This window comes from Poecile atricapillus, chromosome 9 (genome assembly GCF_030490865.1).
Source record: "Poecile atricapillus isolate bPoeAtr1 chromosome 9, bPoeAtr1.hap1, whole genome shotgun sequence".
In the NCBI taxonomy this organism is placed as follows: domain Eukaryota; kingdom Metazoa; phylum Chordata; class Aves; order Passeriformes; family Paridae; genus Poecile; species Poecile atricapillus.
Genome location: NC_081257.1, coordinates 18584507 through 18609644, shown reverse-complemented (window position 1 = coordinate 18609644; position 25138 = coordinate 18584507). Strand labels below are relative to the sequence as shown.

General features: G+C 48.4%; 1 protein-coding gene across 1 annotated transcript in view; it reads left to right on the top strand.

Moving 5' to 3' along the window:
* The first annotated feature begins 5282 nt into the window (after nucleotides 1–5282).
* Nucleotides 5283–25138, top strand: part of LRIG1 (leucine rich repeats and immunoglobulin like domains 1) — a 91118-nt gene continuing 71262 nt past the window's right edge. Inside the window, exon 1 of the mRNA XM_058844676.1 lies at nucleotides 5283–5765. Within this exon, the coding sequence (XP_058700659.1) occupies nucleotides 5599–5765 (167 nt within the window). The 5' untranslated portion in view covers nucleotides 5283–5598. The remainder of the gene's footprint in view (nucleotides 5766–25138) is intronic.

Below are 25138 nucleotides of genomic sequence, written 5' to 3'. Positions count from 1 at the left end.
TACTCAGCTTGGCAGGTTTTTTTTCAGAGGGCACCCAGCATTTACTTCATGTGGGTTTTTCCTCATCTGGGCCCACAGAGAGGTTGGGGTTGTTTTGGGGAAGGGTGAGTTACCTTTTTTTGCCGTGAAAGTCACTGGAAGTCAAGTCAACAGCCATCAGCAAGGAGATACAAACTTTACTCTGGAAACACTTTGGAGCCCACTACTTTCATTAAGCGAGCTCGTGGCTCATTTTCCCACTTACACAGAGGCAAGAGCTCAGAGTAAATAAAGCATCTACTGCTTTTCAGCTGCACATGGAGTCTCTAGCCCTTTCTAGAGACTTATCCAGAATGAAGAAATAGTCTTGATTTAGAGGATCCCTATCTGAAAGGGATTAAACTCCTCCCCCAATATTTCTAATTTTTTTTCTGTTCTCTGAGCAGGGGCAGGTGACTCCAATTTTATCTGCAGCAGGATTCCAGCTCCCTTGCTCCACTTGCATCTTTTCATCTAACACATTCCTCTGGGGCTGCAAGAACTTCACGCTTCCCTCTCAGCCTAGAGGTGAGAGCAACGAGCAGAAGTTACACCATGTAATTATGGTTATTATGTCAGTTAATAGAGCTCCTCATAGCACAAACACTGTTAGCACTACTCACTGCTGGGAACAGCTGTGGCTCCAGCTCTGCTCTTGCTGTTGGAGGCTTGGCACAGATCTGAGCCCAAGTCCAGATCTGAAGAGCAAAGCCCAAATCCTGCCAGCTTGCACATGGGGCCAAATCATTCCCTGGGCTTGGGGAAACCTCTGGGTTTTGGAGTTCAAGCGTGATTAGTGTAATGTTATGCTGAAATGTGTGATCCAAGCAGACAGTGTTCAGACTTCAGGTCTACCAGCTTTCCTCCTGGAGCCAGTCCATTGCCTTGTCTACCAAAAAAACAAAAAAAGCTTTTAAGCAATTGAGTGTAATCTCCAGGTTTGAGTACTACAGGTTTACATTCAAACCCTCACTCTTATCATGTATTTTGCCCATCCAAATGGCAGGAGATATTCTAGTGCTGTCTCTTTCTCTCTCCCTTCTGTCTTGACAAAAAACTGCTGTCATTCTATTTTGATAGTCTGCTTTTAGAAAGATGAGATAAATACACACACATTTATACAGTAGTTTTAAGAGAAGTCCTTCAGTATAAGGAAAAAAAAAAAGAACCAGAGGTGGCAAAGTTGTGACAGAACTTGGATTTAGTTAATTGGATCTACTTATTTGCACCATTTTTTACTAACTGCCTGTGTCAGTCCTGGGCTGAGAAAGCAATTTAACTCATTGCCTGTGAAAAATGAAATGACAGCAGTTACTCGAGTGAACTTTCACATTAATGAAGCATGATCTGGTCTTGATCAAAGACCTTATGCTCTTGGAGGACCAGAGTTCAAGCACCAGCCTCTAATTTCAAGAGAAGAAAAAGTTTATGTGTCATTGCAAAGTAAACTTCAGAGTTTGAGGCCAAGGTAAATTTTCATGTCAGCACTGTTAGTGACCCTATACTGAAGCTTGATTTGATCATCTCTTCCTTTAATTCTCACTGTCATATGCTGCCTCCTGCTAAACTGAACTGGCTTCATGCATTTAAGCAGTGAGAAGTGATGTTATCACCAATCATTGCTGCCAGGAACTTGTGGATCACGTCATGCATCTTGCATGTTGTACCAACAAAACAAGCTCTGAGGAGCAGGGTTGGGATCCAAGAGAGGCAAGACACCAGCCTTGGGTGGCAACAAGCCATAAAATTGTCCTTGCAGATCTGGTGTAACCAGAACAACTAATAAACCTCTGGAATGCTGATGCTGTGGTTGATCTGGTCATACCAGAGAAACCATCTCTTGCAACTGGGATGTCAGGAGGCAAATCATGAGCAGCTAATACCAGAGGCCACTGCTAGAGCTGTATTAATGTGGCTGTTGCTGTGCTGAATAATCACTGTGACTTTGTACACTTGGTACACTGTCTCCACAACACACCTGCTGGAAACCTTTTAAGCGTTTGGCATCATGAAAATATTGCTTGACACCTCAATGCATCAGGTTGACAATACAAGGGATTGTAGCCACGGCAGCTGTCATTTTGCAAACCTCAACACCATTGGTGTTGGGTGTAAAGCCACCATGAAAGTTATTAGAAGACGACAAATGTTGCTACAAATGGATTTGTAGCCCTGCAAATAGAAGTGAGTGGAGGAGTGAATGAAAAATGTCAAATGCATGGATGGTAAAAAAGAGCAAAGGTCCATCCTTTTCTGTTTTGCTGCCTCCAACCTTCAGCGTGCCCCAGAAGTCAAAACCATCCTTCCCAAAGCCTGACATTGTTGTCCATCCAGTGTGTCACCTCTGGGGTGCTCTGCAGATCACCAGGGCTCCTCCTCAATGCTGGTTCTTGCTCTGAAAGCCAAGGCATCTGTGTAAAGCAGCTGTAGATCCTGGGTGGTTAGAAGTTAATTGGAAGGTCTAGCCTGCAAATCAATTCATAGAGAGATACTTTTGCAGGAAGCAGGAGACAGAAACTCAGCTGACGCTGAAGATGAAGGGTGCCCTGAGCCCAGGGCTCGTGTGAGTTCCTGGCTGTGCCCCAGGAGCGTGGGGTCACCTGAGGTGAATCATCTGGGGCTGCTTCCCCAGCTGTAAAGCAGGATAATACTTCTGTTCTCACCTCAGTTTGTCTTCTCTGTTTAGATTTCAAGCTCCTCAGGGCTGTGTCTGATACATGTATGTACAGTTCCTAGCTTAATAGAGTCATGATCCAAACTGAAGCCTCCAGGCACTCCTGGATATTATATCATTGCTAATTTCACAAGAGGCTGCAATCAAATTCCTGTATAGGAAAAAAAAAAAAACCCTGAAAAATCCCAGAAAGGAATAAAGGAAGCTATTAAAAACTAAGGAACATCTTTGCTGAAGTGGAAATAATGGTACTTTGTCCCAAAATGTATAAAATATGTATTGCAATTAAATTTTCTATTGGCAAATTGCTCTACAATTAAAAAACACAGAAGCTTGAGTGAGGCAATTAGAATAATAGTAGAGTGTTAATTACAGCTTGATGGATTCTGCATGCTGTCAGCAATTAGCTTCCAAGTGTGCACTTCTGAACCAACTCCAAATCCACAAAAAGACACCGGCAGAATTAGAAGTATCTTCCGTGTTGGCATGCCTTTGCCGTTTTAAAATTTGTTTTCATAAATACTTTTATAAGCTATTTAATTAGATTTAATGAGGTTTGAGGAAGAAACATCCTCCATGCTGCACACGGACTCCAGCACAGGCATTGACTTGGAGACGAGGGAGAGCACAACTGAGAAGAGTCTCATTTCCTTCCAGCTGCCCTTTTTCTTTGGGCAAGGATATCTTGTGCACATCTGAGGTGACTGGACCCAGGTTCCAGCAGAGTTGCTTCTAGATTTCTGTTTTATAAAGGTTATATAAAGCTTTTGGATCTCCCTCTCTCTCCCCCCATGGGAAACCCCATACTTACCCTCTTACCCTAATATTAAAAAAATATTAACATGAATTGTTAAAGTTAATTGAAAAGCCTGGTTGTCAAATCGGAAAACACTGTAAAAGGTCTCTTTATTTCTATGATACCATCCCTACTGAGCAGAACTCCTGTCCATAAAAGTGCTTTTGGTTCCAGCAGAAGACTTGGCTGCTGTGTCAGGCAGCTGGCTGAGTAAGCTAGAAAATCCCTGGACATTGTGTCAAATAAAACTCATGGTTCCATTGACCAACTTGTAAGAAATCTAGAAGAAAGGGAGAATGGGCAGGGGGTGAGAATGTCCTCATCCAGAGTGATAGCTTCCCAAAAGTGTGTCTCCTCTCACACCTTCCCTCACATCATCTAGGTAGCATTTTATCACCATGATCACTGATGCTGATGGTCTAGAAAGACCTTGCAAGATTTTTGCCCAGTTTTGGGACTACTGGCAGGAATGCTGAAGCCCAGGCTCCAAAAGCCAAATTTGTCATCACTCTAAAGGCTGGCTTGTCACCTGCCTTCCTCCTCTGTCAGTTGCTGATACTGCTCCAGTGTGCAGCTTTTTCTTACTGCTGGCTCTTACACATGGCTATGGAGACCAGATGTGCCTTCATCCTCCTCGTGAGACTTGTGAGGCCGCCAAAACTCCACGTCCTGCATGAGGAAAAGACACTAAGGCTTTGACACGGGACTTTCACAACCCGTGGGCCAAATGGACTTTCTTTGGTTTGGCTTACCAGCAAATTCAACATCATACCTGTTTATCTGGTGCAGCTAAGCCTATTCTCTATGTGACACCAATCCAGCTTTGATGCCTTTCATGAGTTTGTAGAGCCTAGGACCCGCTCTGAGCAGCCTGAAATGCCATCGCCCTTGTGCAGACTGTTTTTTGGGAAGAGATGCATGTGATGAGCAGCATGATTGGAGCATCCTGCAGTGCAGTGCCCTGTTCTGTTACAGGAGGGAAATATGGCTCTGTCCCGCACTCAGGAGGAATCTGCAGTACAAGTTTGCAAATTTAATCAGAGGTAGTGGAAGCAGGATTGGCCTGTGATGTGTGTTTCTCTCCCTAAAATATCCCCCTATTCCCCACGTAACTGCTTTTGTAAGGGGTTAAATCACACTCCCGCCCGCCGTGGGTGCGCTGAACACTCCAAGAGCATCCTTCCCTAAATGCTGTGTTGGGCCACATCCAAACTTGGCCAAAGCCAGTTGGATGCTGTCCTTGGTGCAGCTCCCTGGTGAGTCACACTTCGACCCGCTTTGGGCTGCCTGCTCCTCTGCATCTGCCCCGTGCTGGGCTTCCACACCTAAGGGCATATTTGGGAAGAGCAGCCTCTGCTTAGGTGTGCTCCGGAACACGCGTGAATAACTGATCCGCTCCTGCCACGGGACACACGTGTCCCTGCGGAGTGCAGCCCCACGGCGGTTTCTGGAGTCCGCAGAAGGACATCCCGGGCTGCAGGGATGCCCCCAGGCCCTGGTGTTCCCGCAGGCTGTCCGGATTTGCGGGAAGGAGCTTTGGGAGCGCGGGGAGCGAGCGCCGGGCGCGGTCCCTTTAAGAGGGGCAGCACGGGGGGGCGGCGGCGCCCGCGTTCACACCTGGAGTGGGAAAGGAGGGCGGGCCCCTGCGCCCGTGATTGACGGGCCGCACCCACCAATAGGACGGCGCGAAGCCGCGGCCGGGGGGGCTCCTGGCCAATGGCGGCGCGGCGGGGGCCGCCCGGCAGCCAATGGGCGGGCGCGCGAGGGGCGGCGCGGCTACATGTTGCGGTGTCGCCAACGTGGGTCCGCGGCGAGCGGCGCTCGGGCCGGGCGGCAGCGGCTCCGACCCCGCGGGAGCGCACCGGGACCGGCCGGAGCCCGCCGAGCCCGAACCGAGCGGCGCGGAGCAGGAGGAGCAGGAGGCGCTTCCCGCGGCGGGGACGCGGACTCGACCCGCCCGGCAGTGCCCGGTGGATGCCGGTGCCGTAGCGCCCCGCGGGGCCGGCGGCCGAGGCGATGCTGCGGGCGGCGGAGCGGCGCTGAGCGGCCGCGGCGTGAGCGCTCCTGCCGCCTCCTCCCGGCGCGGACGTTCCCCGGTGCCGGATACAAAATGGCGCTGCCGTCACGGGCGGCGGCGGCGCTGCTGCTGCTGGGGCTGCTGGGCTCGGGCGCCGCCGGCTGCCCCGCGGGCTGTGCCTGCGGCGGGGACGCGCTGAGCTGCGGCGGGCTGGCACTGCCCGCCCTGCCCCGGGACCTGCCCCGCTGGCCGCGCCACCTGTGAGTACCGGGGAACCCGCGGGGACGGGCCGGGGGTGCGCTAAGGGCTTCGGGCAGCCGCACCGGCGCTCTCTGGCTTGTTGTCAAGCGCAGGGAAACTTGAAACAAAAATCCCCGCGAAACTCCGGTTTATTTATTTAAGTGAAGTGGCCGCTACCGCCTTGCAGGCGCGGGGCTGCGCCGTGCGAGCCTTGTCCCGGGAGCCGGTGTCCCCTCTGGCGCCCACCCGGTGCGGGGATGGGGGTGATGGAGGCGGCGGGTGCGATGCTGGTCCCGGGTGAAAAGCTGGGGCTCGGCGCTCCCCCCATCTCGGTCCCATGCAGGGCTGGCCTCCGGGTGTCCCGGAGAAAAGGGAGCCTGGTCTCTTAGCGATGGGATCTGCTGGAGATAACGGCCAGCTTGGGCTTCCGAATCCTTATTAGGACATCGTCCGTCCATCCATCCATCCGTTTATCCGTCCGTCCATCCGCGCCGTCCCGGGGCCGCGGAGCGGGGCGCGCCCGAATCCGGACCCCAAAGCCGCGCCCGCACTTCTGGCTTTTAATGCTGCCAACTTTTTAGGCTGTGAACTTCGGGGGATCGAAAGGGAGTCAAGGGCTTCTGGGGGGTTTCGGTAAAGTCCAGGTGTTTTCCAGTAAAGGCTGGCTGCGCTCCCTCAGTGGTTGCGTGTGTAGCGCAGTTCCTAAGCTGCGGTGTATATGGTGTGTCCTGGGGGGCAGCTGAGCTTACAGCCCCGCACCTGGTGGTTGCTGTAGCACCGTGCGATGCTTTTTTGTCCCTTGAAGGGTGTTTTAAGGTGCTCAGGTTCCTGTCCAAGCGCAGGACGGTGTCACTGCCGTTTCCCGGGAAGTGCAGCGGGTCCGCTCCCGTTGTGTGACCGCTGCTCTGGGCTCTGAAATAAAGATAAGCTGAAATAAAGCATCAGTCACTTGAAACTCAGGAGATTCAGGGGGGAAAGTGTGCTCAGCATTGACAGTTCGAGTCGTTTAATAGCCCAGGAGGACTGAGAGTATGTGTGCGCGCTCACAAACTTGTAAAAATAAGTGTCCTGAGTTATTAGTTAACTTCGGGAAATCAGTGTCCAGAAAGGGAGAGGGAAATAGCGCTTCTGTTGTGGGGCCTTTCTGCTGTTTGAACAGATCTTAGATTATCGAATCTGTAAAACCCCTGGATGTAATAGATACTCCTCAGCTCCGCCAGGAGAGAGGATGGTCACTGAAGTGTTGCTGGAGACAATCCAGCTCCTTATTAAGAAGAGTTATTAGAGATTTGTCGGGTTCTCCTGATGGTGGTGTTCACTTTTAGCTGCAGAAATGCCTTGTTTTACATGAAATTGTCGTGTCTCATAGAGAGGAGTGTGTGGCCTTTGCATTAAAGCCCTGACTCATCCCATTCACCTGTTGCTCTGAAGGATCTTTCCCTCACCTTTCAGAGCAAGCTTTTAATAATTCTAGCATTCCCATGCACCTCTTAAAACAGGACAGTGTATCTTTGTTAGGGCAAGAAAGTGCGTTAATAACCCAGACAGAACAAATTTATTATGGTGTGGTTTTTCCCGGAGTGCTAATACCCAGGGGTGTCTTTTTTTAAATGCAGCAGGTTTTGGAGTGTCTTGTGTTCAATTCCAATTTTATTGGTGAAGTAGGAGCATGAATAAATCTTCTGCTATGGACCTTTTATACACCTAGAATACTGTTTGTAACTTTGTATGTTACAAAGTAACCAGTGGTTGGTTAAAATGATTGCTTTTGTATCTGAAAATACAACATTTAAGGCTTTTTCCTTCTCCATTGCTAGTGTAAAAAGATGTTGAAGCTATTGCAAATACTTTTGTTTCTAGAGTAATGCTGTTTCTAATTACTAAAAATTACTTTAAATTACCTATTTCAGTTTAGGAGCACAAGGATGAAGCATGCTTTTCAGGCTTAGTGGCATCCTAAATGTTCCTTTTTTGTGCAGAGTTGATAACTCACTTTAGTGGTTTAACGTTCTTTAGAAAAGCACCGTGCGCTAGCGGAAAGTTACCTCTGTGCAAGTATCTCTGTTACTTTTTGGATCGATTTATTTATTTTAGCGTGCCCTTTTAAAGAAAAAGAAGGCAAATGTGAAGGTGTTGCAGTGGTCCGTGGATGGTGGGGGTTCTGCAGCCATAAACTGGGGAGAGACAGGCGATGCAGGAGCTGAGCATCCCTCGCCTCCATCCCTGGGCAGGCTGTGTCCCGCCGGAGGTGTCTGCTCCCCGCGGTGATAAGCTCGGGCATGTTCGATCGCTAATAGGAGACGAGATAAATCCAGTTTCCAGAGGCTCTGGTGGCAGTGCTTTAACTTCATTAAGGCGCTGTTGAACAATCCCTCCTTAGCAGTTTATCTTTATTCCTAACGAGTGCCACAATGCTGAGGCAGTGCTTGGAGTCGGTTTTCAGTGTGTTGGAGATAAAGCTTTTGTTTGTCGGGTTGGAAATGCGGCTCGGCAGCCGGGGAGGGTTCTGGAACAGACTTAATCACTCCGCGTATTTTGTCAACAGGACTATCAGTACCGAGAAAAAGCACTGAGGCTTTTTGAAACTATTGTTATTTCTCTGCTGGCAGCAGAACTCGGAGTTGTAATTTTTCTCCAAGCATTCAGAAGGAATAGCTGATAAACAGAGGGGCTGTAGTCGCTCAGATTTAATGTAGTGTGGCATGGATGTTTTTCAGGGTTTTTTTGTTTGGGGTTTTTATTTATGTATTTCATAAAAGCAACAGGCAGCTCAGCACTGTGTACCAGTTATATAAGTGTTCTTGACTTTCTGCACAGGGCACGTTGCAACACTGCCATGACCCATCCCGTGCTCTCACCAGCTGCAGCTGGGAAGGGTTCCTGATCCAAGGGGAAAGCCAGGAGAGTCAAACTCTGCTGGGCAGCTGATGTGCACAGAGCTCCTTTGGAGCTGCCGGAGGTGCTTCATGTCTTGTGGTGTTTTAAGTCTGAAGTTTGGTTTTTACGGTAGAATGTTAAGTGTGGCATAAAGTTTAGGGCTGAGCTTAAGTGCAGAATGCCTCGTGCCCCAAAAAAAACCAGGGCTCCAGCAGTGTTAGTGATGTGGCACATCCCCTGTGACCTCTGCTTTGGTCTCTCCCTGCATCTCAATTTTTGAGGAGTGACAGAAGAGTTATTTCCTTTAGGCATCATGTGTGAGTGAGGGTTTTTTCCTATTTAGTGATAAAGCAACAGTATTTTAGGAACAGCTTTTAGTGAGAAGATTTAGGGACAGTGAGGCTGTGGTAGGGTAGTTAATTCATTGCTAGCATGGTCTGCAGAAAAGAAAGTTTATTTTAAACAGAAGTATTGTGCAGTTTTGACCCAAATGACTAGGGGATATTTTGGGGGGTACAGACCATTCGTGCACAGACCCTTCTGCCTCTGGGTCAGTGTGCATGTGCCTGGCACATCTGGGAAAAGGCAGAGCTGGGCTAAGAGCTGCTCCCTGTTTCCCAGGGAGGCTCTAGGGTTTGGTATATGGATAAGTTGCCCCGAGGCAGCAGCTGTGTGCGTGTTGGCTCTTTGCACGGTGCTGCTGCTCTCTGGAGAGATCAAGGCAAAGTGTCTGAATGCTTTTTAAAGTCCTGTGGGTGCCTGTCAGTGGTTTCAGGGTCTGGAAGTGCATTTGAAACTAGGAGTTAGGAACAGTCTCTTTCTGTGCTCAAGTGTATACACACAGATTTTGTTCAATGAAACTTAATGTTTGTGTTCAAAATTACCTATAAATTTCTTGTCAAACTGGGGTTTTCATATGTCAGATCCTGTTGCTTTGCTTCTTTCACATGTTAGGGTAGATTCTTTGCTTGCTAAGGGGCTCTGGTGATGGTTGAATGGGATTTTTTTGGGAGAAGGGCATTGCTCTCTGGCTCTGGAGTAAGTCTGCTCCTGCAGATGCTGGAAGAGGAGGTGGTGGTGTGGGGGACTCTCCTGCTGACAGGAGGCGGGGGGGGTGCTGCTGGCAGTACCTCTCCTGCATGTCCTGCTTCCAGGCCTGCTGAAATAATGGAACAAAGATTAAGTAATGGTCACCCTGGGCTCCTGGCCCCGCGCAGCTGTGGAGCTCCCAGCGTGTGCCGGCTGCCCGGGGGGGCTGCAGCCCTTGGAAAGATGGCCTGGGACAGGGATGTGGCTTGGTGCAGGGTGGCAGGTCCCTCCCTCCCCCTGGGGCAGCAGTGGAAACCCGAAGATGCGCTGCGAAGCCAGCGGCTCCCTGCTGGATGGGGCTCCAAGGAGCTTGTCCTGCTCAGGTGGGACAGCGCTGGGAGCTGGTGGCAGTTCTTGTAACACAACTGTGTGCCTTGCAGTGCCACACGGATCTGGTGCTCGCTGCAGCGCTGTCCTTGCCGGTGGCCCTGCTCCGGACAGTCCCCAGGGCTGCAGGATGGCTCCGCACCCATGTGCTGGAGCCTGGCCCCGGTGGGGAACAGCAGAGCCCCTCCTTGCAGAGCACTGCCTCTCCGGGCCTGCTGCTTAAGCATAAATAAATACATGTGCTTGCAAGTAAATCCACCCTTCCTGTGCGAACATGTGTCGGTGGATTCGCTGACCACCCTCAGCACGCCGCAGTATTTATTTATCAGCTCCTCCAGGAGGGCAGCAGTTAACAGCAAGCCCTCTGCATCTGCTGTCTGAGCTTCTCATCTCCATCCCACACTGAGCCGGGGCACAAACTGGCTCATCGGACTAGGATTAAAAGTAAATACGAGACTGATAACAAAGGAAAAAATACCCCCATTTAAGAAACCCTTCTGGCTCTCTCGCAGAATCCCCTGGCTTCTCGTGAAAGGCTTTAGGACCCCCTCAGCCTCCTCTGCATATTCCTCTCTCCTTTTGAGAAACTTCACGGCATTTAATCACTTGGAGACTTTTCCTCTCTGCAGTGACTGCAATTTGAAACGCAGGGGTCCCATACAAAAGAAGCAAGTGCTCAATGGGCTGTGTTAATATTCAGTGCCATTTACAATGGGTGCAGTTTGAAAAGGGGAGAATGGATGGTCTGGGAGCTGGGGGAGGAGGAACTGCAGAGGGAAAATTCCCAGGACAGGGGAACCAGCGTCTCAGTAGGCAGTCGAAAAAAACCCGAACACACCGTCAAGTGTTCTCTGGAAAAATCAACTATTATGTGTTAGGTACAGCTTCATATTTTCTTTCTTTGTGCAAAGTGCTTTACAGTTTTCTGGATGTAAGGTTTGGGGGTGGCTGAGCTTTGCAGGATTTCCTGCTTGGAATTTAAGGAGCAAATGTGAGGTTGATTGTCTTATCCCTTTGCTTGTCGGCATCAAGAAGCTAAAGGTGGTAAACGAATACGTTTGGGACTCCAGACACTTCAACAAAGCACTTCAGGTAGTTAAATGCTTCCTCGAGCGTGGGTGAGATTTCACTTGCCTGCTTAAGCTGCTGCTGGGGTCCTGTCTCTGATGGGGATTTAGGCTGATGTAGAAGCGTTTCCAAGTGGGGTTTATGTGGTGTGTGAGCCTCACCTGGTGCAGGGAAGTCCGAGAGCACTGGAAGGATGGTCTCAGACTGCAGCTTCAGGAGAGTGCTGGGAGGGCTCAAGGAGGTTTCATGTTGAGGCAAATCCCCCAAGAATTGTCCCTGAAATGCCCTTGTGACTCTGTGCTTGCACCTGGGCTCATGAATATACGAGCATCTCGAAGCTGTGTGCAGGGCAGCTGGGAGCTGCTGAGTGCCACCCTGGGCATGCCCAAGCAGTGCCTGCCTTTGGGTGCTTTGATCCATCCAAGAGGGGTTCGGGTTCTGTCTTGAAGTTTGAGTGGCTGCAAATTGGGATGATGGCTCTCATTCCTCAGTAGCCACCTCTGCTCAGGATTTGTGTATTGGCCATGATTTGTGTATTGGCCCTGACTGGTATGTTAGCCGCACCCAGAAACTCTCAATTAGGGCTGCAGGGCTTTTAATTGATCTCGTTGGCTGCCCTGCCAGACACCTTGGATTGAGTTAGCTCAGCTCATCAGCTTTTAACACAATCATTTTGTGCTGCTAACCTAATCACCCGGTGTGACTCCCTTGTCTTGCAGTGTGGAGCTGGATGGGGTCATGTGGATGAATGCAGCAGAGATAATTCAGACTAATGTTGCTTCCAAGAGCCATCTGTGGAAAATCCAGGCTTCAGGTTGATCAGCTCTGCAGGACCTGGGCTGGGCAGGAATTAGCACCTCATGCAGGGTCAGGGGAATGATCTAACACAGAATTTAGCTTTGGTGAATAACAGTAAATAAATAAAGCACCTTGGTCTGGATTGTGGTTTCATGCAAACCTGGGTGCCCCCTAACAGTTCTTCCTTGCTGTTTTTTAGTGGCATTTGGAGAAAAAAGCAGTGTGAGGCTCCAGGTTGTGCAGGAAGAAACAAAGGGTTTTTTTTTTTCCTGCACACCCTGAAAAATACCTGTTTCCTGGTACATCCAGCTATTAAATGATGTACTACAATATATTTTTTTTTCCTGGCATGCATAGAGGCCTAAGTCAAGGACCGTGGTGCCGTTGTGCTAATGCACCACATGAAATACCTATTATTGTTGTAGCTGAGTCATGCATTAATAGTTAACCAAGTCCTGTGCTGCAGCCCAACTCCTACAACCCCAGCCTCCTCTGGCTTCAGAGCAGGATCACAACATATGTAGTATCTTACACTCCCTCATTATGTTTTCAGCACGTTGTCTCTCAGGCCACAACCATATAATTTTGGAGATGTCTAGAAGCAGGCCCTGCTATTTTGGGGACACCTCTCAGGATGTGATGATGTGTCACATCCAATTCCAGGAGCATGGTTCACTTCCACGTGGTTCAATTTTCAGTTTAAGAACTGAGGGACAGGTCTCAAACTGCAGCTGTCTGTGTAGCCTTTATTAACCATACACTGGATATGCAAACAGAATGGTTGGTTTTTTGCACCTGCCATGGCAGTTTTGTAGCTTCCCACAGTGGTTTTGAGTGGATTTCAGAAGGAAAAGTATAGGTGACTTAATAATTGAACAATTTGGATAAGCTACAGGTTCTTAAAATGTTACACACAAATTCAATTTGAAAATGCATTATCTGCCTAAAGCTTTGTTCTGGAGATAAAAGTTCTATATGCAAGAGAATTTGTCTTTTTGTTGTTTTTAATTTCCAGGGTGGGAGGCATGGTTTGGGTAGTGTTGATATTGCTGCTCATAGTGGGGCAGTAACTTGTGTGAATTTTCCTTTGGTGTCTTTTTTGGACATACTGGGGCAGTGTCATTATTTTTTTGAAATTAGAGGTGCAGTCTTAAATGTAATTCTTGTAAATCCTACTCAACTGTACGTGGTTGCATATTGCAAAAGTTTCCCCTTTGAGGGTGCCTGTTTTTTGATGGATTCTTTTAGATTAGAGAACACACCCTCCTGAGTTCTGTGGCAATTTGGCTGTAAAATCTTGAATTGAAATGCTTTTTCCTAGACCACCTCCTCCAACTTTTAGTTTTTTTTCTTCCTGTAGGAAGGCAAACAAACCATCAGGTGCAAGGAGGAAATGAGAAATTCAGAATGCCAAGTCTGGGCAGTGCTGCTTCCCACTTGCCCACACACAGGGACAGGGATTCATCCTCACCACTTACACGTTTCTCTGGTTGCCCATAGCCTGTGATTTTGGGATGGGTACGTTCCAGGATAGAGCCCTGTTGTCTTTCAATGCTGTGAATACTCCTCTACTCACAAGCCTCCAAAATACTAACCTGCAGGTTCCAGATACACTTTGCCTAGCTGGTATTCAGGCTGCTTTATAACTTCACTTAGAGTGTGTTTTAGCCTGCTGCATGCCAGTATAAACACAAGTTTTCTAAGTTATCTGTCATCTAAAAAATACTCCTAAGAAGTGATGGCTGTCCAGCAGGGCAGTGTGGCAGTGCTCAGCTGATCCCCAGTGCAGATGGGTGCTGGGGTTGAACTGGTGGAAGATGGCTGGAGCTGGCAGGTTTGGTGGATGTTGATTTGTGGCTGAGTTTACAGGCACAGGTGTCCTGTGTGTGTCGGTGCCCCTTGGGCTCGCTGTGGGTGATGTCCATGCAGGACTGGGGCGGTGGGAGACTTTGTGGGTGGGGGAGCTCCTGGTCTGTGGGTTGTGTCCTGGGTAATAAAACAGTGATTGTAGGAAATGGCCTGGCTGGAGGCCCTGTGAAAAATTGCCCCCTAAATGTGTTCCAGTTGTCCAAACAGCAGTGCCTCTCCTGGCTGTGCTGTGCGCAGGGGGAGCCTGGAGCTCACATCGCTGCCACCTCAGGAGCAGCCCCAGGCACCCTTTGCTTGCTTTTTGCCGTGGCTCTGCCATCCACACAGGTTTCAGAGCTGTGGAAAAGCACCCGAAACTGTCCTTTTAGCACAGGTTTAAAAAATGTCCTCTAGCATAGGCTCTTCTGCAGCAGCCCAGTCTGTGGGCAGGCAGCCCGAATTTGGCTGTTTCCCAGCACAAGGTGGTTGCTTTGAGATGGAGCTGGAAGGTGCACGGGGCCATGGGATTTTTTCCTCTCTCAGGAGACTTTGCAGCCTGTTGTTTGCAAGGGGTGAGGAGGTATATATTGATCCTGGATGTTCTACTTCTCTCATGCCCAGTTCATCGCTCACCCACCTGCCTGGTGATGGCAGAAATGCCAGGGGCTGTGACATGGGGCAGTTGGCTGGTGCTGCAGGTTTTGCTGCCTGTGGTCTGGCCTTGCTGGGAGCCAGGAGAGCATCCCGTGCTCTGTTTGTGCATGTAACTCACTGTAAACCTTTGTCCCCTTCTGAACTGCGGCAGAGTCACATCCACACTTGTATTTCATTTGTTTTGGCAATATGGGGAGACTTCTCCTGTTTTAGGAGATTTAAACAAACCATGTGATGTTTTATTTTGAAAGGTGTCATAATAGTTTGTGCTTTTTCTTTGCTAAGTGTATTTTTGTGCTGTTCCTGTCTGTTGGTCTGTAAACAACTCTGTTCATTCTTTTTCCTCCTTAAACAAGTCCTCTAAGACAGAATTCCTGGCTTTCAAACACCTTTGGATTCTTTTTGAGTACATTTTGTATATAAGTCAGCAAATAAAGGATAGTGTTTTTTTTTTTTTTTTTTTTTTTGACTTCTCTGAATTGGAAGGGTTTGTTAGAGTTGTGCCATCTTTATTATTTCACATGGTTGTAAACCTCTTGTATATCTCCTCCCCTGCTAGCCAAGCTTTGTTATTGAGGTGGTGACCACTCAAAAGCTGTTGAGGTTGATTAAATTAAGGGGGTTGAATGACTCTGTTCATAAGAGTGGATAAATAAACATTTTCTTTTACAGTAGGTTAGAAAATAATATTAAAATGGGTATCTAGGCAGACTCCACCTTTGCTGTGTGAGTGGGCAAGGAGAAGTTTTCTGGTCTGGGAGGAGATCTGCAGAGCTGATGCTTCACCCCTGATCTCTGAGCACTTTTATCCAGATTTGTCACTTGTTTTGCCTGCTGGACAAGGAGCTGGCAGCCTGTCCCTCCAGCCCAGGGGGATGCAGTGGGACTCCTTCAGCTCCTGCAGTTTCAGTAAAAGCCTCTGTTTATCTCTGTGAGGCTGAGTCCAGCTCCCCAGTGAAGTTGCTTGGCTTCTGACTCCTTGGTGAGCTGAAGCTCTTCCAGGAGCTCTGGTTTCATCCTTGCTGACCTTACCAGCAGAGACATGTACTGGTCTTTGAGTTAATCTCCCTAGACAGAAACTTGTACAGATCTAATAGGATGTGTTTGGCTTACACTGTCTACTTAAAACAACAGTTGGATTTGCTCCTCCCTGGTGCAGTGATCTCTGAGGCAGGTACTGCTGTTTACCCAGGTTTCCTGAGAAAGGAGGTTGTGCAATGGTCCCTCTGTCTGTTCTCCTTCCCCGGAGCTTTTGATGCTGTTGGCCAACTTCACTTTAAGAGGTGAACTCAAATTTGGAATGCCTGCCTCTCCCATAGGCAGCAGGCTGAGGAGAGTGGCTGTATCCCCACGGAGGGAAGGGAAGCAGCATGAGATTATCCTGTATGAGAAATCAAAGAATCTCTGTGGGAGACAGCAGTGCTATTTAACTATCCCTGCAGAAGTGGATAACAGAGTCCCAGCTGTGAGACAGGGCTGTGCTTACCTCTGTTATGAGGTTGCTGAAGGAGGTGTTCAGAGTCTTGCTGGAGTGGTGCTGGTGTTAATATCTGATAATACCTGATTATTACAGTGTCTGATGTCCACAGGCAGGACCAGAGGATTTGGTGCTGGGTTACCCCTTGCATTGTTCCTGTGAACAGGAGATCCATGGCATGGAGAAAGCACCCAAATCCTGGCCTCTTTGGGGACCAGCATGTTTCCTCTGTGTCCAAAGTGATGTCACCAGTGCAGTGGAGGAGCATCGCAGCCAGAGCAGTGAGCTCTTGTGACTGCTATGGCCTCCATTGGGTTTGGTGACTTGCTGCTCCTCTTGAAGCAGAATTTCCAGGAGGAAGGTGCCTTCAGGGCCTGTTGGGCATGGGGCTGTCAGCTGTGGGTGAGAAGGAATAGCCCTGGGTGTCTGCATCCCTCTGGCAGCGCTGGGGAAGGGAAGGGACTGCTGCCTGGGGCTCCTGCCCTCGCTGGCCACTCAAGGGATTTACAGCCCTGTGGGGAGAAGGCAGAGCCATGCAGCTGGGCAGCATCCTTGGGAGATGCCAAATCACAGCCCAGACTGTTTATTACAGTATTCTCTCACAGTTCCTAGTGCTTGTCTCAAGTGTTACCGCTTTGTGGTCTGCTTCACAGGAGCCTGGGCTGTCCTTTCAGCTGGCAGGGACACTGGGACTGTGCTGCATCCCTCTGTGTGTCCCAGGCTCTCCTTTATTCGGGCTGCAGAGGCTTTTCCCAGCACATTCCCTGCATGTCCCTGTGCCCAGCCAGTGCTTGGTGACTGTCCCTCTGGCAGCTGTGGTGTGCTCAGGCTGCCCTGGCTCTGTGTCCTGCTGTTTACTTTGTTTGCTTCTCTCTCCAGCTGGGAATACTCGAGCCAGCTCGAGGCAGGGCTCGAAGCACCCCGTGTCCAAGTTGTAATGCCATCGTGGAGCTTGCTGGGAACAGGCTGTGCACCTTTAAGCAGTCTAGGCTTGTCATAGATGACTTTTTCTTCAAGTCACAAACCACAGATCCATCCTTTTGGAGAAGGACGAGGTGGCAGCTGAACACTTTTGGGGCTGTGTTAATTAATGTTGCTTTGTTTGCGAGATGAGTGGTTAAAAGAAGAGGAATTCAGCACAGACTTACAGATCTGTGCATTTGGAAGCAAAATGGGGAAGTTTCCCTGTCCAAAAAGTTCCAATTGCTTCCTCTATGGTTTCCTGAGTAATTCTGACTGCTGGTTATAAAACAGTCTCTCTTGCCATTGCAGGGTGCATCATTCATTAAAATTCCCTTTGGACCACCACCCACCTACCCTCCCATCCCTGCTGGTTCCCTGGGCTGCCAGGGAAATTTCCAATCCTCTGGGAAGTCAGTTACCTGAACATGGCTGTGTGATAGACAATAACAGCAACAGCCCTCGTGAGACTGAGAGTGAATTGAAAACTTGCATTGAAATATTTTGGGGAGGTTATGGTCTGTCATAACTGAAAAGCCTTTTGATGCTTTTCCTGCTTTTTAGGTTTGAAATGCAGAATTCCTCTTTGGTGCTTGTGGATAGGGGGATAGGGGGGCATCAACATGTGAGTGCATCTCCTGTCTGGGAGAAGAGACTTTCTTCCCAGAGCTTTTTCACAGCATGATCATCTCTGTAAAGGCCAAGAAAACTTGATCTGGAAGCCTGTTTTATTTATTCATTCCTAACTCCAGCCCTGCTTTGAGGGGAGCACATGGAGCCCATCAGCCTTGCTAGGCATGCAGGCTGTCCTGGCACAGCCACGTTCCCCTCCTGGAAGAATGGGTTTAGGGTAATATTTGAAAAGCAACAGAAAACCCACACTTCTTTCAGAGTTTTGACTCTTGAATTTTTCTTCTTGGGCAGGGTTTAAAGTTTTCTGCAGTATTCAAGGAAAGTTTTGGTTTCCCTTTGCCCACATGTCAAGCATTCCTGAACAAAGCAGCCTCAAAATTTGTGGAACAAATTCTTGAAATTCTGCAAATGTTTTGAGCCAGAAAATGTTTCTCCAGAAACTGCCTGACCTAAGAAAGAGTTGGTAGGACCTAGGCATGGCTTAGGAAAAACGAATAAGGTATTTTTATCCCTCTAAATTAGCATCATTCTGACCAAAACCACCATTCCCAGTCTTGAGAGCTGCTGCGCTCTGCCACCTTGTTGTTCTTAAACCACAGCTGCACTTATTTGAATAAACCAGATAAAAAAGATACAGATTTTAAAACTGAGGTTTTCCCTGTTCTTGTGCTGACTTCCCCAGTGATCTTAGTGTCATTTAAATCTGAAAAGGATTTGCTTAAAAGTAGAGTTAAAAGAAAGGGAAATAAGGGTGTATGGCAACTTCTGTACCTGAAGGCACTGCAAACCTGCTTAAGGCTCCTGGGAATGTTCTTCTCTGAATGTTCACCTCTGAATGTTCCTCTAGAGGTGATCCAGGGGTGTGTGTGCTCTGCTGCACCCCTGTTGCTGTTGTGGTCTGTTATGGATGCTCCAAACACTGGGTTCATGCACTGGATGTTTCTTGCCATGAGCTCTTTATGGATGGTTTTTATCTGATGGTTTGTTTTAGAGGCATGCCTGTGAGTGGCTGGGAAGGGGATTGGGAGGCAGGGAGAATCCTGTGTCTGGAACCACTGACTTGTGTATCACATAACCTTGTTCCTAAAAGGGAAACCCCAGAGCAGACCCACTGCTGTTTTGGCCCAAGTATAGGTTTTGTTTTAGTTTTCTTGTTGTTGTTTTTGTGAGCACATTCATGGTTCTGGGGGGTTGAGGTATGAAACATCTCTTCAGAGAAGAGGTTTGACTCAGACTGAAATTGCCGATTGATTCCCTTTTTTGCCCTCCCCCTTTTTTCCGGTCAAAGTCAAAAAAAACACTTCAAAGGCTCAGATGTGTTGGTGCCAGACGCCACACAGTTATTGTTAGAAGAATTTGAAATATAATTGAAAACAAACCTTTGTTCAGCCAGGCATATCTGGCTGTTGACTTTCACAAAAGAGGTGGGTGCTCAGTCTCTTCAGCTAGATTTGATGTCTACACACTTGTCATGGCAGATGAATTGCCCATGAATTTACATCTGGTAAATGTTTGCAAAATCCAGAAAATGTGCATTTTTAAGGAGGTTTTTTCCTACCTAGGAACCCACACTGATGCTCAAAAGTTGCCAGCATATTTGTGGAATTCCTTGCAGTAATAAAACACATCAAAATGGTCTTGGCAGACTGATTTCAACAGAGATGCTCCAAGTCCAGGTTTCTGAGCTTGGCAAGCAGAGTTGTCCCACTTCCTTTTACGACTCATCTCTTCTGCAGGATATAAGGATATTGTTTAATGTAATATCAAAAACATTTGTAGAAGCATGGCTAATACAGACGTCGGCGCTCATTTCAGCTTTATTTGCTGAGAAAGCAGAGGCTGGTGTAGGAGGTGTGCAGTCCAGCTCAGTTCTCATGGTGAAGTCCAGGAGGCTGGAGACTTCCAAAGGAGCCCAGCAAACCTTTGCCCATAGCAGCCCTTGCTTGCCTGGTGCTGAGTACAAGCTGTTGTTTTCATACCCCGTAAGATTACATTTGCAAACACAGTACCTGTTTGCAAGGTGCACAGTGTGTTTTAGGTTCCTGTTTCTGGTAGTTATTTCCTGTATAAATTTAGAGGAGCGCACCAGGTCTGTCTTGGGTCAGAATTTTAACTGTGCTTCTGCACATTAACCCAGAGCACTGCCCCAGAATCATGTGCCACTCCATGCTGTGTTATGCACCTGCCTGCTGTGACCACCTGGACATCATTTAGTCCCTCCTTGCTGCAGATACCTGGATTTGGCCTTCCCTTGTGCCAGGATGATGGTCTGAGACCTAAAAGCCTTAGCACAGTGGGGTACAGGGAGCTGGGTCCCTGCTGGAGGTTACTCCTGCAGCCAAATTTGGACAAAAGGACCCCTCTGGAGTTTAATAGGTCCTTTAGTTGTGATTAGGTTGCTGGATTTGGTGTTTCTTCTCTTTTTAATTTGTCTCCCCTACCAAAAAACACCAGTCTCATTGCATATGGCTGCCTGTCTGTTGTTTATTATCTTTGCTACACTGTGGTTAGTGCTCACACATGATATTTCTTTGGTTTCAGTACAGACTGAGCGGGTTGTCCGCCCCTGGATCCAAAAAATGTAAACTATTTATAAATGAAAAATACTCTTCAGTTTGAAAGTGCTGTGTTGTCCCCTTTCCATCCAGCATGTGCACATTTGTCTGTTCTCCTGTAATCCCACTGATGTAAGTCCAGACTTCTAACAATTTATGGGACTGGGGGCCGTCTGAGAAATTTTGATGTGACTTTCTGCTCACGAGGGAGAACACGAAACAATAGTGATAAAAAATAATGGAAAAATGTTATTTGGCTGTGCTGCATTCAGTGCAGATATGGCCCCAAACTCAGATAAGCCTTCCTGCAGAGTTCAGGGATTCTTGATTTTGATTTTCCAGTTGGGCTCATCTCCATAATAAGCAACTCTTGAAGAACTGGGACAAAAACTTATTAGTGTGGCTTAAAATGACCAGAGTGCTTTTTCTGGTACTCCTTGCAATTAAACTGTTTGATCTGTTTTGAGCATGTACTTAGTTTTATATTGAGCTAAGAGCCTATGTTTAGTCTCCTAGGGAAGAAAAATAAGACAGGATTTAAAAACCTATTATGGGAGGCTGGGTGGGTTTTCTGTGCCTGTTTGGACAGCAGGGCAGGAGGGGATGGGCTGGACCAGAGGCTGAAACAGTCAAGCCCAGGGGCAGGAGAAGAGGAGGCTGTGAAGGAAATACAAGGTGTTTAATTGAGGAGCTTGTTAGCCAGCAGCTGATGGGTTATTTTTGTAGAGAACTACAGGGGAACTTGAGCTGTGGTGGATTCCTGGTTGAAATGAGCGTTGCTCAGTGATGGAGCTGCTGGTAGGAGTGAGGCATGTGGGGAGCAGAGCCCTTCAGAAAATGCTCCCAGAAGAGCAGGAATTATTTTGATCTATGGTGACATGGTTTTCCATGTAGCCACAGTGATGGTAAATGAGGTAGGGCTGTCCTGCTTCCTGCTCAGATCTGGAAGATTAGCGGATAGCTGAAAAAACAGGTGGTGTTTTTTGGAAGACTCTTCACAGCATCCCATCGATTCATCATTCAAATGCAAATGGTGGAAACTTTCTCACTGCCAAGTGTGTTCAGGCAGCCTTTGCCATGAAGCTACGATCAGTCAGTCTGGAAATGGTGCAGAACATCAGTAGTGTGAGCAGTGCATGGAGTGAAGCATAATGAGTGTAAATTCAATATCACTTCCAGGTTTTATCTGGACACTCTTGGCACTGATGGTGATGATTCCTTGTTCTGTGAAACAGCAATTGGTGGGAATACAGGGCTTGGGGTTTTAATTTTGACTGTTTGGGAGCACCTAAATGCATTTGCACATCTGTCCTGCACAAGACAGCACTTGCTGGAAAAGGCTGTTGCAGCCTGGCTGGGCCTGTGGAATGAAGCCTTTAATGTACTGATTGCATATTAATGAGCAGCCAAGAAGGGGAGGGATGGTGCCAAAAAAGCAGGGAGCAAGAAAGCCAACAATATCAGCACGAACTTTGCACTCTAGAAAGTGTGAAGTGATGTTGGTGAAAGGAGTTTACTGCACAAGTGGAACACTGTGGTCCTCTTTGATGCCCAAATTTCTGTGCTAGTAAACCGAGGAAGGATAATTGGCCAGTGGAGCTCAGTGGGTTCCTCTTAACCCATTCTGCACCCCTTGGAATGCTCACCACTCCTGAGTGTGATTTAGCCCTGTGGGTTCTTGCTCTGCGGTGTTTGACGTGCTGTGTCTGACGTATGGAGCTGTAACACCTCTCGGAACACATGGGGTTACCATCCACATCTGGTTTCTATCACCTTCAGTGGTTTTATTGCAAGCTGTACTGCTCCATCTGCACCCTTTCCCTTGCCCAGTTCTGTCCCGCAGCATCGGGAAAGTGAAATCCCAGCCTGGAAAAAGCTACAAAATAGGCTGGTGTACGAATTAATTAATATAATGGCTACTGATAGCAGTGTGCTTTTCCTGGTATTTGGCAGAAATCGGATATCTTGGCTCTTACCTCTTCATTAGCCTGGTTTCCAAATCCCCAGCTCATTACCAAGCCCCGGGGATGTGGGTTTTGGGGTTTTTTTTTGAGCTCCCCACCTGCTGGAAGGGGGAGGCTGGTCCCTGCCAGGCTCCCACAGAGGCTTCCCTCAGGCTCTGCTGTGGGTGATGCTGGTGGTGGCACTGTCCCCATGGAGTGCTGGGGACAGACTGGCAGCTTGTGGATTGTCTCCCTGCTCCACAGCTCCCTCCAGGAATGTGCAGTATTCAGCGTGGGTCCACTGTGCAGCTGGGGACTTTTCTGTCAGGAACATTGGGAGTATTTAAGATGATCTTGCGAATATTTTTGACATTTTTTTGGGTTTCTTTTGGCCCTGGGCCAATTTTTGCTTGTCTCTGATGCATAAAGTGGGTTTGAAAAAATGTTGTTTCTCTCTTTCCTCATTTAAACATTTCAGGAATGTCAAGTCTTGTCAGCCTTAGCTTTGCTGGGAAAAAAAAGAAATCCCTTGAGGAGCTTGGGGATGTGTTTTATATGTGATCTCAAAACCCTGAGGGGAAGGTACGTGAGGGAGGGAAAGAGGAGGTCATTAACAAAAGCTTCCTTTATCCCACATTTTAATGAGGCATTGCCATTAAATAGCAGCAACCACACAAAAATTCAGCCAACCTGACTTTTCCCCAGTGTTTAGCCCCTCGGTTTAAATCATGTTCTCACTTTGCTGGTTCCCTGCTATGACCAGAGTTTTCCGAGGAAGCTAAACTCCAAATTTGTAACACAAACCTGTTTGGTAACATGGCAAATTAAGAGAAGACTTCTCATAGAATTTTTCTGCTGCAGTTACTTGTACCCTCAGTGATATACATGAAGATGGACACAAGAAGTCCTGTTTCCTGAGGATTTGTGTCTCCAGGGCTAAGGTTTTAATTGACTTGTGCAGAGTGTTCCTGTTATCTCTGGATGTCTTATTATTGTCCTCCATTCCCACCTTTGCTGTCTGTGGTGTATTTTGGGAGGGTGGGGGGCTCCTCTTTTCTGTGGTGATGAGCCCAGACCATTCAAGGGCGAAGGATTTGTGCTGGCTGCTCTCCCTCCCTTGCCTGCCCCGGTCCTGCAGCCTGGCAGGAGCTCCCTTACCCTTCCCAGCTCCGTCTTATTCCAATTTTAAACTTATTGGGGAAGAGGACAGACATCCATGGCCTTGTTCCTTTCTGAGCATAGCTACAAACAAGTTCCCCCCACTGATGATGCAAAATGAGGAATGGGGAGATTCGGTGGCTTTGGTGCCTTTATTCTCCCTTAGTGGAGCATTGGGATGGGTTTGACAGAGACCCTCTCCTGTTTTTTGGGCAGTTTTTTGTGGGAGGATCCAATGGACATCTGCCCACCCCAGATTTCCTGCTGCTTTTCCCAGTGCTAGGGCATTGTGTGCTCCATCACCAGCCCCAGCCACCCCTCGGGTGCTTTTTGGGGTCTGTGGGATGTTGAGGAGCTCGCTGACCTCTCAGAGCTCAATCAATCCCGTGCCTGCTGCACTTGGGAGCTGAGCTCTGGATGGGGCTGGGGGAAATCCCGGGGAAGGAGGAAATGTTTGTTTAATTCCTGGCCTGGTGTAAGGTTCAGAACAAGCAGATTGTGAAAGAGCGTGGACAGAGCAGGGCACGGTTTTCCCTGCGGTTTGCAGATAACATGTGCGGAGCAGGCAGCCAGCGTGGGGCTGGTGGGGGGAAAGACAGTGAGGTTTATTTGTTTGTGTGGCTTGTGTTTAATTTAAATAACCTTTATAATTTCCCCTCCCTCTGAACAGTGATTCCTTATTTATAAAGGCCTCGCCTTATTATTCAGCCTGAAATACAGGCTGCACTCCAGCTTTTACAGTCGGGATTAATTTTTAAGATGGGTAGAGGCAGGGGGGCAGGCAGGGTGAGCCCCCTGTGTTTGCATTTCCTCTGCTGTTGGAGGGTCTGTGCTTCTCTCAGTGCAGAGCTGGAGCCAGCTGCCCCTGCAGCTCTGGCTCTAAATGAAACAGCAATGTGTTCCCAGCTGGAATGGGGCCGGATAATTGCTCTGGGCAGGTTTATGGTGGGGAGGTGCGAAGTGCCCGCTGTCTGTCTGCCCCCCTGGAAGGGTCTGCAGATGGGCTGGGAGAGAGGGGATATGGGGGCAGGGGGACCTGCCCAGGGAAAATGTGCTGTGTTTTCCATCTCCAGAGTCATCAATCGTTGGAATCACAGAAAGGCTTGGGTTGGAAGGGGCTTTAAAACCCACCTAGTTCCAACCCCTTTGGCCTGTGCAGGGAAGCCACCCACCAGACCAGGTTGCTCAGGGTCCCACAGGATCATCCCTTCTCCATAGGGATCCAAGTCAGAGTGTGGGGCTCTGCTGCCCAAGCCGAGTCCTCAGGGAGTGCTTGGAGAAGAAAGCCATGCTGGGATTTCAGAGTGCATCTCTGGATTTCAGACTGAGTTTGACTTATTAAGGGGGCAGGGGATGGGGGAAGATGTCTGAGGAGCCATTTGCCAGCTTTTCATAAATATCCTAGGGATTTCACAGCAAAGCACAGAGACTATTGAAGCTGGCTGGGCATTCCAGAAACTTTGTGAAATAGCTGGATTTGATCAACACTTGGCCAAGCAGCCTGACTGTGATTGAGTCTGGCTCACCCTCTCCCAGTCCCAGAGGAGGCAGAGGGTGCTGGGCTTGTCCCCGTGCCCCTGCTGTCACCTGCATGTCTGTGAGGTGGCTGATGGCACACGGGGACATCTGTCAGTGCCACAGCTGGGCAGCATCAAGTGACTGCTGTCCCCTTGGGTACAGGGCAGAGAACTGAAATGCTGTCTGCCCTCCTCCACTGTGGTGTGTGGAGCATTGCTAGAGAGCTCTTACAGGTAGCCTTGTGGAGATTTTCTAACCTGGCTCGTTCAGGGGCTGCAGGCACCCACCAGTGTGGCAGGTGAAGGTAGAGGGCTCAATCCAGTGAGTGCAATGACCTTAATTTTAATTAAGATTTTAATGCTAATAAGATTTTTGGGTGTTTACTGTCCTAGAATCCCTTGCTAATGCTTCCTGTTTGTCCTGCTCATGTGAACAGCTTCCCTGCTCCTGGCTGTCCAGGCTTATGGAGATTCCTAGGGACTTTTTCT